The sequence below is a fragment of the Phaseolus vulgaris genome, chromosome 7 (assembly GCF_000499845.2).
Source record: "Phaseolus vulgaris cultivar G19833 chromosome 7, P. vulgaris v2.0, whole genome shotgun sequence".
Taxonomy (NCBI): Eukaryota; Viridiplantae; Streptophyta; class Magnoliopsida; order Fabales; family Fabaceae; genus Phaseolus; species Phaseolus vulgaris.
The window spans coordinates 9,822,524-9,835,302 of record NC_023753.2 but is presented as its reverse complement, the minus strand read 5'-3'; the positions used below and the strand labels follow the sequence as shown (position 1 = coordinate 9,835,302).

The 12,779-nt window shown below is 30.1% G+C and overlaps 1 protein-coding gene across 1 annotated transcript; it reads right to left on the bottom strand.

Moving 5' to 3' along the window:
* Nucleotides 1-8,584: 8,584 nt before the first annotated feature.
* On the bottom strand, nucleotides 8,585-11,632 carry LOC137829018 (uncharacterized). Its single transcript, XM_068635813.1, has 8 exons — nucleotides 11,615-11,632; nucleotides 11,414-11,554; nucleotides 10,730-10,948; nucleotides 9,934-10,277; nucleotides 9,664-9,820; nucleotides 9,383-9,543; nucleotides 9,038-9,248; nucleotides 8,585-8,953 (listed from the first exon to the last, which is right to left on the bottom strand). The coding sequence occupies exons 1-8, from the start codon at nucleotides 11,630-11,632 to the stop codon at nucleotides 8,585-8,587; spliced, it is 1,620 nt and encodes a 539-aa protein (XP_068491914.1).
* Between the last annotated feature and the right edge of the window lie 1,147 nt (nucleotides 11,633-12,779).

The window sequence follows — 12,779 nt, the reverse complement described above, 5'->3', positions numbered from 1 at the left end:
TTATACAAAAAGGTATGAGCAGCCTAACTGCATAACACCTTTGAAACATCTAAAAAACAAAGCAGCTCCTGACATAACCTGGCAGAAACTTCCTCCGACATCCCACTAAAGCGAATACAAACAAACCAAAGGGGCAAGAAACCAATCAGAAAACAAAAAACTAGCTGAGGGAAATTTAGACGTGAGCCAACCCCAAACCTTCAACTGAGCCAAAGAAAAGATTTCAGACAAGTCTAGAACTCCCTCATTAAAAACTATCTTATTTCTATGACGGCAAATTTCACTGACCATTGCTATCCATATATTACCTAAGCCAAGATTTATCGACTCCGGAGCATTACTCAACCTGAACTGCAAAAAGTGTGAGAAAGCATGAAAAGGAACAACCGTCGTAATACCTAACCACGCATAACAAATGTTCCACGTCAACCAAGATAACCTACAATAAAAAAACAAATGAAAATATTCCTCCTTTCTTTCCTCGCAAAAACTGCACAAACCGTTTCTGACCGTAACCCCGCACCTGAGTAAATTAACCTTTGTTGCAATCTTATTTCCAGTACTTACCAGAGACTAAAACCTGATCCAATACCTAAGACTTAGATTACTAGCAAACCCAAGAGAAAGGATCAAGGTAAGTTCAATACAGCTCAAGCCGTGCATCTCATATGTCACGGAGTGCATGAGCTCCCCATGATCTTCTCACCACCTAATATCTTAGTCTATGTGACTTAGATCATCAATGAAGTTCGGAGATCTCTGTTACCACATGGACATCATTACTTAATACACAAACAAACATCAGTCCATACATTATCCCAAATGTATGACTTCAAATTCATAGTGTTTTCATCACACAATATTATTCAAAAACGCGATCCACAATATTCAAAAGTCTATTTAACAAAAAAAAACAGTTAAAATACTAAACCATCAAAATCTAATATTTCTACAAGTTTTAAATAATATATAAACAAACAACACAATATATAAACAAACAACATCCTTGGAAGAGAAATTGAATATTGGGACCACATCCTCTCCATATCCAAATCTTCTAGTCCAGGGTACTATTAAAAATTAAAGTTAGTTTCTCTTACCTTAATTGCTTGGTTTACAAGCAGCTTATAGAATTTTATCCCCTCGGTTTGGATGGGCTTCAAGATATAAGGGTCTAATGCAAGTTATCGAAACAGAACAAAAATTCAATATATAGTAGAATAAGTTGAGAGAATTACTCTTCTCAACTGACCCCATCAAAATTGATGACTATATCCTAAGGAAAAATAGATAATAAAGGATCTTTAGAGCAAAAATGAACTTACTCTGTTTAAAAATCTGATCGGGTAGAAATGTTCCTTAGCTCCAGTATGGTGCAATCAGATTCTAAAATAGATGAAAATTGGGAGAGAAAATTAAGAGATAAGAGAATTTGGGAGAGAAGAGAAGTTGGGAGAGATGGACAGAGAGAAAAGACAATGTATGTGTCGAGGGGTGTCTTTGGCTCTTTTTTTTACACCGTTAGAAGTATGATTATCAATATTAATAATATAAAAATTATTAATATTATTCATATATTTCATATCATTCATATTATTAATTTTATTATTATTCAAATTAATAATATTATTAATTATTATAATAATAGTATTCATAATACTAATATTATTATTAGTAATATTATTGTTAATATTATTTGTAAGGATTGAAAAAAAATAGTCTTAGAGTAGAAGTGGTACAATTAAAATAACACCTGAATATTTTATTATTAAATTTAAAAGAGAATATAAATAGAAATTTAGTTATTCAGGTTTCATTTTAAAAAGAACCACCATCTCTCTAGAAAATTCTTTTTCCTTTCCTCTCCCTTCTCTCTAAGATTTTGATTTCCTCGCTCATCAGTTCGACGATTGGAGTTCACCATAAGACTCCTGACAGTGAATACTACAAGACTGCCCGATAAGAATCTCAGATAGAGTAAGTTCATTTTTGCTCTTCTCTTTGAGTCAAATTTTGAACTTGTTAGGTTGTTTTTGGTCTTTACTTTGAATGTGACCCTTTTAACTTCAGGGTTAATCTCGGTTAGCTCAGGGTCCTAATGATATAGTTAGATTTTTTATTAGAACTTTGTTGTACAGGTTAAGTTACCTTTAAGTTCTTGGTGGATTTGGAGCTCTTAGCGAATATCTGTTAAATTTAAGGTAAGGGAAGTTAGCCTTAATTTCCAATAGAACATTAGGCTAGAAGATCTGGGTGTGAGGGTTACGTGGTGACCAGTCTCAAACTTTCTTCCAGGATTGTTTGTTTTAAGTATATTAGAAATTGACTGAGATTTGAATGTGAAATTTGATATATGGTTGTTGTTATAAAATTATAATGTTGTTGATTATTGGTTGTTTGATGTTGATTTAGAGTAATTTTCAGCTATAACATGGACTTTGTTATTTTTGGGTACACTCTGGTGTCATTTAGATCAAACTAAACTATTTTCGATCAATCCAAAATTTATGGGTGCTCTCTGGTTTCATTTAGATCAAACTAAACTATTTTCGATCAATCCAAAATTTATGGGTGCTCTCTGGTTTCATTTAGATCAAACTAAAATATTTTCGATCAATCCAAAATTTATGGGTGCTCTCTAGTGTCATTTAGATCAAACTAAACTATTTTCGATCAATCCAAAATTTACGGGTGCTCTCTGGTGTCATTTAGATCAAACTAAACTATTTTCGATCAATCCAAAAGTACTGGGTGCACTCTGGTGTCATTTAGCTCACACTAAACTATTTTCGATCAATCCAAAAGTACGAGATGCACTCTGGTGTCATTTAGCTCACACTAAAATATTTTCGATCATTCCAATTATATATATATATATATATTATTGTTATTATTATTTTAGCATAGTTTATTTTGGATTATTATTGTTAAATAACTTTTTGGATATATTTGGATTGTTAGAAAGTTTAAATTATATGTTATGATTGTATGGTGTATTGATGTGTTAAATGAAGTGTGCAATGATGTGAAAGTAAGATCAAGACATAGTATTTTCAGGAAAGGAAATACCGTGTTAAGATTATTTAGGATGTGCATTGACTAGGGATTCATCTAGAAGGAGATATCTTGACTCTACTGAGATAATGGAATCATATAGATGACGTTATTCAGGTGGTGAGAGTCGAAAGAGGTTCACATCACTACAAGAAAATCATGAAACCAATTTTTAGAGACCAAAATAATTAGTTGCAATAGGAACTAAAATAGAGACCGTTTTAGAAACTAAAAAAAAAATTGGTTTCTAAATTAGTTTCTATTATTTTCTATTATTGTTAAATAGTTTCTAAATTAGTATCTAATTAACAACTAAGGTTTTAACTACCAATTATTTAGTTTCTAAATTTGGTAGCAAAAACCTTGGTTGTTAATTAGATACCAATTTAGAAACTATTTAACAATAATAGAAACTAATTTAGAAACCAAATTTTGTTTAGTTTCTAAAATGGTCTCTAATTTAGTTACTATTGCAACTAATTATTTTGGTTTCTAAAAATTGGTTTCTATTTCATGATTTTCTTGTAGTGTATGAATGGGTAAGTTGTTTGAAAGATAACTAACTTGACCTATTATATGAGTTAACCCTGTCATACTAGGAGAGAGATGATATTGAGATTATTTATGCGCATAGCTATGTGGATTTCACAGTGATATAGTATGGCAGGTGCAAATCTTTGAGTCTAAGTCATCGCACGAGTCTTCCGAAAGTAGAGTCAAGTGTCTATGTCATATGTATCAGTGGAAGTCTGATATCAAATTGAAATTTTATTGTTTTATATAGCTAGCTTACCCTATTATTTGTTTATGTTGTTTCTTTATCTGATCGTGTATTTACACGGGAGCAGATGATGTTAGATGTTGCAGGTGACATAGCTTCTCAGATGAAAAATTTTATTTCTTTGTGAGCATATGTTTTAATGATTATTTTTGTAAATATTTAAAGTTTTATGAAGCTAAAATGTTTTGAAACATTTTAAGAAAGAGTTGTGAATTTTTTTTTTTATGTTTATATATTTATTTTAATATTTTATATAATTTTATTTTTTTTATGTGGAAAAATATAGGGATATTACATTATTAATATTATTAAATGTTATTAAGTATTATAAATAATATTAAATATTATTAATATTGTTAAATATTATCAATATTGTTAAATATTATCAATATTGTTAAATATTATCAATATGATTATATATTATTAATATCATTAATATTATTATTAATATTATTAATGAATATTATTAATATCATTAATGAATATTATTAATATCATTAACGAATATTATTAATATCAATAATATCATTAATGAATATTATTAATATCATTAATAATATCATTAATATTATTAATATCATTAATTAATGTTATTAATAATAATATTAATAATTTTATAATATTAATAATATTAATTTTATAATATTAATAGTATTAATTTTATAATATTAATAGTATTAATTTTATATTATTAATATTATTAATTTTATATTATTAATATTATTAATTTTATATTATTAATAGTATGCAAACTTAATAGTTATGTTTTTTATATATAGTTATTTTTTATGAGTATTAGTTATCATTTTATGGTTATTTATATTATAATAATATTTTTAATATTATATATAATTATTATTAATAATATTATTTATATTATCAAAACTATAAAGATTATTTATATTCTTAATATATTAATATTGTTAATAAAAATATTTATAATATAATTAATAATAATATTGAATTTACTTTTAGATATAGATTTGTGGGTAAAATTTGTGAATAATGTAAAATTGACCTACAGATGGAGATATGTGGATAATAATCTATAGGTAAATTTGAATTTACTTACGAAATCATATTTGTGGATAGTATTTGTAGGTAATACTGAATTTACCTACGATCTAGATCCGTGGATAATATTTGTCGGTAATATTGAATTACCCACTAATTCAGATTCGTGGATATTATTCGTAGGTAAATCGGATATTTTTTGTAATACATGTAAGGGGCATCCGATTTTGCAGCAATCATTGTTTTTCTTCTTTTTCAAAGCTAAAAGTCACTACTTCTCCTTGTTTACATCTCCTTAATTGAGTTTACATTTTTCTGAAGTTAAAATTTTGAACATTTTTTTGTGTGAATGGTATCTTAGGTAATTTCTTTCTTTCTTTTTGCAAATTTTATCTTTCTCATGTTTTCTTTCATTCATGCTTTATGAAATTAAACATATCTTTAGAGTACTTATGACTAGAAATTGATTCTTAGAGGTGATAAAGGGGTTCTCTTAGTATTTTTGGTTCATTATATTTTTCAAGTTACAATTTCTTGGAGTTTAAGGAAAATCTAAATAAAAGAAGTCAATATTATTTTCTTTTTACATCCAAATAAGGTTACAATTTTAATTAGGGTGTGAATTTTGGGTAAAAAAAAAATCATGTGAATTGTTAAATTGCTTGGTTGTTGAGTTGGTTATGATGATTTACATGTACTTGAATTTCCTTTCGTAGATTTTGAATGAATTTTGACTTTGTGGTGATTTTTGTATAATAGAACCTTAAAAGAATGATATTATGACATCTAGTGTTTGATGTAATGATATTAAACTCTTGTTAGGTTCTTAGTCTTTATAACTAAAAATAAGGTTTTAGTTATACGTTATATGAAATAGTCCTTATTTAGTGTGAATATTTGACTTTATGAAATAATATAGTTTAAGAGTTACTCATGATTGGTGCCCATAGTATTTAGTGTAAAGGAAGAAAATTAAATTGTATGATTATGAGTATAAGTGTATAATATTAAATGATACATGAAATTTTTACTTTTGTTGGATGTGAGTTTGCTAGACTTTTGGTTATGCATATATTACTTGAGTAACATGTATCTTGCTTAAACGATATATGGACTTGAGAGCAGGATTTTCAATCCAAGAACTTCATATTCATATGATGAGTACTTTATTTGAATTATCATTTATCCTTTAAGTGAAGAATAAACTAGAGTAGGGTTCACATAGCATAAATTGGGATGTACTTAGCATAAATTGAACTTGTGCCAAGCCCATCTTTCATGATAAGTGCACCAAGGTTTAGGGTGTTTTGACCTACCTTCTAGAAGGTTTCTCACAAATGACGCCCCTACCCCTTTCACCCTTGTTCCCCAAGTCACTCTCTTCTATATAAAGGGTGTCCTGCCTCATGTAATTTATATTGAATTTTAAATAGAAAAGAAACTCTATCAAAGTGTTTAGTAATTTACATTATCTAAATCACTATATAATTGTGTTTTCTCTTTTCCCTCTAGAAGAGAACATTCACACTTACTTAACTACTTGGTTAAGTTCTTGTCCAGTGACAATCTTCTTTGGGTTTCTCACCATATTCTGTTTAAACAAAAACTCATAAATAAAGTGAAACCCATAAAAATATGCAATTCTAAAATCAACTCACATCACTAGAGCACTAACCAATCCTTTCTTCACTTCTATAAATTACGCTTGCACCTATCAGTCCAAGTAAAATTTTGATCCTTGTGAGTTAATTATATCAAATATACTATTACACTAAAAAACATTTCAATAAACTTTCGATAATAGCTATACAAAACTCACTAAAACTATTTTTTAGGTCCTTACAATAAATTATTTTAAGATATTTATCAAACACTTTTTATATTGATCAAACATTTTAGATAATAATTTTATTAGTCACGATTTTGTCTTTAAGAGTCATCTTGATGTATGAAGAGAAAAATATGTATTTAAAGTGTCTTTAATATCAACCTCTAAACAATATAAAACGATTGAATATACTGGAACAAGTTTCATGTTGAATCATAATAACTAGATACAATATGTTAGTTATTAAAAAACTATTGCTGATAAAAAAAATTATAACTAAAAATATTATATTGATTGTAAATTCAATAACCATTTTGATTGTGATATAATTTTCAAGTGGTATGGATTAGATACTAGGTATGCTTAATCACTAACCTGCAAAAATAAGTGTTTTTTTTATCAAAAAAAATATTTGAAAAGAAGATCAAGGCAGTGTAAAATATAATATATATTTACCAACGCGTTAGAATATTTTGCAAATGAAAAATAATCGTTAATTCATTCACAGACGCTTAAAAAAGGCACATAACTTTACTTTTTATCTTCACATATATCCAATCCAATTGATCATGATTTATCCTCCTTCTTCTTTCTTGCTCCCTCCTGCTAAACTAAAAGTTTTCTCACTCTAATTATATGTTTTCAATATTTATGTGTCTGTCTATAAACATGTTTAGACAAAATAATTTATAAAGATTTACAATAGTCTCCATAAATTAAAACTAATTTTTGTACAAAATAACAAACACATTTCAAAGAAACCAATATAAAAATTAATTTTATCTCATAAAAATATTTTAATTTTTTGTTTTAATTTTTATTTGTTAAAAAGAGTTACGTTAAAGTTATCGTCATAGAATTTTCTTACGTATGCCCTACATAAAATATGCATCGTGGAAATGTTTGTTTGCTACGTTTGTTAATCGGTGGTATGTAAGGTGGTTCCGTGGTTGGTTGTCTTATCCTTTGAAGGTACCTGTAATCTGGTCACATTATGTTCAATTTCAAAAATCAAATTCCCTTTCAAAAAAGACTAGTTCTGATGGGGTCATGAGTTGGTGGAAAATATCCTCCCAACTTTTTTTAATAATTATGTTATATTCTTAATTAAAGTTATTATGTGTTTTTGACACACTTTTCAATTACTTTCTTACAATTTTCTGAAAACACTGAAAAAATACTTGTGTTTTTTTTATAGCAAGAAATAATATATACTTGAATCAGTATCATTTCCTATTTGATACCTTTGAATTTCATATTCGAAGTTATAATTGAATCGATTCAATATATTTCTTATGTAAACATGGGTACTATATTGGATTTGAATCAGATTTCGGATGATATAAAAGACAAACTCAATCATACAACACAACACATTCGAGACAGATAAACACCTAACCCTGTCCAACAACAACCGCAAACAAATTAAAAAGAAAAAAGGCAAGTCAGAGGATCAAGACATCAATCAGAATGAGAGAAACAAGCATATAGAAATTTAAAAGTAACTCAAGATCAAACCTTCAATTGAGTTTAGCAAAAGATCTCAAAGAAATCCAACATTCCACGTTTAAAAATCATCTTATTCGTGTGACATCAAATCCCACTAACCACCGCAATCCAAAATACCATTAGCCCTAAGTTAATGAGAGTAAGAGTTAAGGGGGGCAACCGAAGAAATGCCTAACCACACGTAACAAAGATTTCACACCAACCAGATTATTCTATAGTGAAAAAACAAATGATTTCACTTCTCATCTTTTAACCCGCAAAAGCAACAAAGAACGCTTCTAATTGCTATCCCCCGTCTAAATAAATTAACCTTAGTGGCTAACTTATTAACCAGCACCTTCCAAGCGGTAACCTGAGCTGAAGGCAAAGCCTTAGTCCTCCAAAACATTTTAAACATTTTAAGCCGACTTAACTGAGAACTCTTGAAACTTAACGTCTTTCCAAATACACTTATCAACTTTTTCCAAGACAGGGCACGAGTTGTGCACTACCTCAAGAAGTTGTCTAACTTGAACCTTCTCCCAATCAAAAAGACTTCTCCGCCACGCCAAAGACCACTCCCTGACACTGTTTGCCCAAAACCCACAATGTTCCAACGACACATCTTTCTCAACACAAAGTGAAAAGAGCCTTGGAAACTTATTCTTCAAGATATCATTACCTACCCACCGGTCCTCCCAAAATTTGATACTTTTCCCATTACCAACTTCCCACTTAAAACCGTCTTCAAAATTAGTTCCCCATTTCTCCAGCTTCCAAATCTTCTTCTAATCTAACCACCAAAGGGAAACATTATTAGTTGACCCGCCCTTTTCCAGCTTTATCTAGTCTCCATATTTAGACTCTAAAACCTCCTTCCACAGACCTTCCTCATTAGACCCCAACCGCCAAATCCATTTACCCAACAAAGCTGAGTTGAAATCTTTAATATTAACTATCTCAAGCCCACTACCTTTCCGCGACTCGCAAACCTCTTCACAAGAAACCCAAGCGATCTTCCTCCCTTCAGAACCCCACCCCAAAGGAAGTTCCTTTGAATAATCACAATCTTTTTCACCACAACTGCAGGCAACATAAACATTGACATATAGAACAACAAGATAGATGAAAAAACTGACTTGATGAGACAAATTTTGTTCAGCTATAGAGATATTTCTACATTTCCATCTTCCCAATCTGGAATTAATTCTATCAACCACACCATCCCAGAACGCTTCCCTCCCGTGACACCCCCAACAGGCATCCCCAAATATTTAAAAGGAACTTTCATTACCTCATAGTTAAGAATAGCCACAAAACCCCAGATAGTGAACGATTCTACCCCCACCCCACCAATGTTGCTTTTCAAGAAATTCACCTTCAAACCCGAAGTCAACTCAAAAAAATTCAACATTGCCTTATAGTTAACCACACTTTTAGAATTTGCATGGCCAAAAAACAAAGTATCGTATGCATATTTAAGCATATTAAATCTTACCTTCTTATTCCCGATCTCCAAAATTTCTACCACATCAAGTTCATAAGTTTTCCTAGAAACTTCTGTCAAACCTTCAACCACAATAAGGAATAAAAAAGGGGTAAGAGGGTCACCTTGTCTCAAACCCTTCAATGGATAAAATTTCTTAGTTGGGCTCCTGTTAACAAGAATAGATACCGATGCAGGTTCAAGACAAGATTTAATCCAAAGGATCCACTTATCACAGAAGCCAAGCCTTCCTAACATATAAATGATGAAATTCCACTTCACAAAATCGTAAGCCACTTGTAGTCCATCTTGAAGAAAGCACAACACTTCTTCTTCCTCTTAGCCTCCTCAAACACCTCATTAGTGACAAGAACACTATCCATTAGACCCCTTCCTTCAAGAAAAGTCGATTGTCTAGAATCAATGACTTTATATAACACATTTTTCCTCCTAAGGGATAACAACTTTGAGATAATCTTGTACAAGCACCCGACCAAAGAAATGGATCTAAAATCACCGAGCAGTTGTGGATTTTTAGACTTGGGAACCAAGCAGATAAAAGAAGCATTTGACCCCGTAGGCCAAGAACCAGAGACAACAAAATCATTCACTGCCAAAAGAATATCCTTCTTTAACATATCCCAACTATGTTTAATGAAACTAAAATTAAAACCATCCAGACCAGGGCTTTTCGAACTATCACAACTCCACATTGTGTTCTTAACTTCCTCTTAAGAGAAAGACCCAACCAACATCTTATTATATGTTCCAGAGATAGAATTAAAAAATACGTTGTCCAACCTAACATGAGGCTCGTCAACTCCTTCAAATCTAGTATTGAAAAATTCTCTACTTTATCCTTAACCACATCCTTATCATCACACCAACAACTATTAATGAACATACCATTAAAACTATTTCTTACCCTTCGTCATGCAACAACCAAATGAAAGTATTTAGTATTTAAATCGCCTAGTTGCAGCCACATGTGACAAGTTTTTTGAAAATAAACAACTTCTTTTTTGAAGAGATTCTTGTTTTAATCTACCAACAATAGCGTCCTCTCCTCCCTACCTACCTCATCTAGAACGCCTTCATCGTCCCGAGCATCCAAATCTTGAATTTTCTTTTTTAATTCCTCTCTAATGCTAATTAGATTCCCAAAGGTATATCTATTACAGGCTTTCAAAACCAACTTTAATCTTTTCAAATTTTCCTTGAAAGCAAACAACCCTCTTCCATACATGTAGTAGTTAGTCCATTTGTCGCGCACAAAATCATTGAACCTGTCGTCGCTCTGCAAAATGTCCAGGCTTCTAAACAGTGTCAGTCCCCAATCTGAACATGTGTCTTTTAGTACCAGGGCGCAATGGTCTGATACCGATCTACTATAAATAAACTATTTATTATTTGGCCAATGTTCCAACCATTCCTTGGAAACCAAAACCCTATCGATTCTACTTTTCACAGACTCATTTGGTTTATACCAAGTAAATTTTCTGCCAATCATCGGGATATCCAACAGTTAAGACTTTTTAATAAAATTATTAAACTCCCTAATTTCTCTGTTGTAGTTTGACACGGAAGCAAAACTTTTCCTCTCCTCCTTCCTTTTTATAGCATTAAAATCCCCCCCAATGCACCAAACCCTATTCAAATAATTCGTCCTCACTTCACAAATCTCGTCCCAAATTAACTTTTTTTCCCTCAATGAACCCGAGTAATAGGCATTCACAATTGTAACATGTACACCACCACCAACCTTCCAAACCCCTTCAATAATGGAAAAATTGTTCCCGTTAAAAGACCTCAACATCTGAAAACAATTCTTCATCCACATTGTAATACTCCCACCAGCATTGTTACAAGCTCTATTTTCAACCCATTCGATATCGTTAGAACCCTATAAAAGAAAACAATTTCCCGCACCAAACTCATAACACTTTGTCTCTTGTAAGCTGACCATACCTACTTGTTCCATACCGATTAAATTTGTCATATATCTTCTTTTAATGTTTCCCCCATAACCTTCGTATATTCAAACTAATTATTTTCATAATCAGAAGCGCTGACCTCCTTCCTTATACTAGTATTCCGGGCTTCCAACTTGTAACGAACTTAGAACCACGTCCTCCTCACCATTAATGGAATAAACCCATCTCCTTTTCACAATTTCAGATTTTTTTACTTCAGAAACATTATTTTTTATCCAAAACAACCTATTACAATGCGACTAAGAAGAGGTTTATTTATTTAGACATGCATAAGGGTTTTCATTTTTCATGAAAGATTTTTGTTTAAAGCAAAAAATTATAAAAAGAGATTCATGGGTTTAGAATATGTTAATATGTTTGAAAAATGTAGATTTCTCTGCATAAATTGAAATGAGGGATTTCAGTCCATAATAAATTATTGAAATTAAATTCACATAAATAAAAAAAATTTATATATATATAAACAAGTGATCAATTAATAGGTATTTGTTTTATGTAAAATATTATTTTATCAATTCAACTATTTTATAAATGTGTGTATATACACGTGAATATTATACTATTAATATTTTCTTGAATTACAAATTTTTTTCATGTAAATTATATTTAATTTCTTTTATATAAATACTTGGAGGAACGAATTTATTATCGATAGTAGTTTTAGAGTGTTATCCTAGTTTCACCTTACTTACTTTTAGATATTTGTGGTCTCTATAAAAAAAAGTTATGTACATCAAAATTAATGTGCCTATAAAAGGTAATAATGTTATATTAGATAACAAATAAATTGATATTCTGATATCTAAAAAATATTATCATCAACAATAATGTAATATCGTATATTCTATGTAAAGCTGTTCATGATATAATAACAATAATTGCTATAATTTTTTAGTGTAATACCACTTTTATACAAGCAAAAATGAATAAATAAAAGTCATTTTTCTTATCAGCAATAAAATTAATTTTTTATGAGTAATAAGAGTGACACAACTATGCATTAATAATTATGGTTATTTTGAGTGGTAAATAAGTGAGAGTGTGGTGAAAATGTCCTAAACGATTTTGGTTTGATGTTAAATGTGTGGAAGATTGAAGAGATAATTAATTGTGATGATTATAGAATGTGCAATT